The sequence below is a fragment of the Orycteropus afer genome, unplaced genomic scaffold (assembly GCF_000298275.1).
Source record: "Orycteropus afer afer isolate SDZICR_OR568_19922 unplaced genomic scaffold, OryAfe1.0 scaffold00253, whole genome shotgun sequence".
Lineage (NCBI taxonomy): Eukaryota > Metazoa > Chordata > Mammalia > Tubulidentata > Orycteropodidae > Orycteropus > Orycteropus afer.
In genome coordinates this window covers 3168163-3169721 of record NW_006921840.1, presented here as the reverse complement: position 1 = coordinate 3169721, position 1559 = coordinate 3168163, and the positions used below count along the sequence as shown (strand labels likewise).

At 35.5% G+C, this 1559-nt stretch overlaps 1 protein-coding gene across 1 annotated transcript in view; it reads left to right on the top strand.

The window, feature by feature from the left end:
• Window positions 1-1559, top strand: part of CFAP54 (cilia and flagella associated protein 54) — a 602528-nt gene that overhangs the window by 539487 nt on the left and 61482 nt on the right. Inside the window, 1 exon segment of the mRNA XM_042782173.1 lies at window positions 612-753. Within this exon segment, the coding sequence (XP_042638107.1) occupies window positions 612-753 (142 nt within the window).

Sequence of the window (1559 nt, the reverse complement as noted above, 5' to 3'; positions counted from 1 at the left end):
TTCACTGGCCTGTAGCTTCTGAAGCTTTCTGGTTTTAGCATCATTGTCACTATATCCTCTGCCTAGGATTTTACATTTCTTTCTTCCTTGATTCTTTTCCCCACACAACCAGCACACTTAACTGTTCTGGGCTTGTCATAATTTTTACCATCACATCAACCAGACAATCAGCCATAAGTTGGCATTAAGATGTACATTGGAATAAATCTTTTTATAACTTGGAGTTTCTTGGTTCATGTGATTATGTATTTCCTTTCTTTATTTTTATCTTGTGTAGTATTTTAGATGTATACCTTTATTTCATTGTATCGAACTCAATTTGTAATTATAAATTTATCTAAGTGTATAACTAGACCATAAATATTATCAGGGTTACAACTGTGTCTTTTTTATGGTGGTTGGAACTCTAGTACCTGGAAGAGTTCCAGGTGGCTAGCATGTACTCAGTAAGTGTTTGTTGAATGAAGGAATGATTGAGCGAATGATGTTTGGAGATGTCAGAATTCTAATCTCTAAATAACAGAATGTTTGCTATATATGATTGATTCTGAAAATACATGAAGGCCTCTCTCAATTTTTCTAATAAAATATGTATATTTTGTTATTTTTAGGGTTATTTCAGTTCATGAGAAACTATCTAATCTTGTGCAAATAGCTGAAATATCATTGCCAACAGTTCCTGAAATTTCTTCAGATGAAGAAGTAACTGAAATAAAAGAAACAGAAAAGAAATCAATTGATAAAGAAATGGAAGTAAGTTATTAAGTAATGGAAATTCATCCTAAATTGCATTGTATATAATTATTTAGCTTATTTTTTTTTTACTTCATCAAAACAAAACTATGTAACTGAACTTGAGTTTGTGATTTTCCTCCCTTTAATTTTCCCTACTTAGAGTACCAGTTATGGCTCAAATCTTTGAAATATAAGTAATGTACTTTTCAAAGCTCTTCTAAGAATACTAATTACAAAAATATGACACACAGATAAAACTGCTCACACCGTTGAGTATGTTTGTTTTTCATTGTTCTTTGTGCTTTGGGTGCAAATTTACAAAGCAGATTTGTTTTACATTCAATGGTTCACACACATTTGATTTCATGGCCCAATTACAATCTCCAATCATAAAAAACATTCCTCCCTTTTCTTCCCTGTGACTACCCCCTCCCTCTTCCCTTCTTACCTATGCATTCCTGTCTGTCCAGCTTTCCCTCTGTGTGAATGCTGCCCTTCTGGTGTCTCATGGCTGATTGCTCTAAGGGGTGTATCTCCCTAGGGTAGGTGGGTGCATCTCCCTGGGGTAGGTGTTCTGCATGTAAGTCTTTCTACTGTTGGGCTGAGAGCCAATCCATCTAATTGAGTCCATTTCTAGGCCCAAAGGATAATAACATGGGGACATAGTCTCAGGGCTTCTACCAATCTGTATCCAACCAACAAGTCTGGTCATTTTGGGTTTTTGAATTTTGTTCCACCTTTTTCCTTTGGGTCCTTTGGATCTCCAATTTTGATACCTTTTTGAGTGGTTGACATTGGTAGCCAGGCACCAGCTAGTTCTGGTC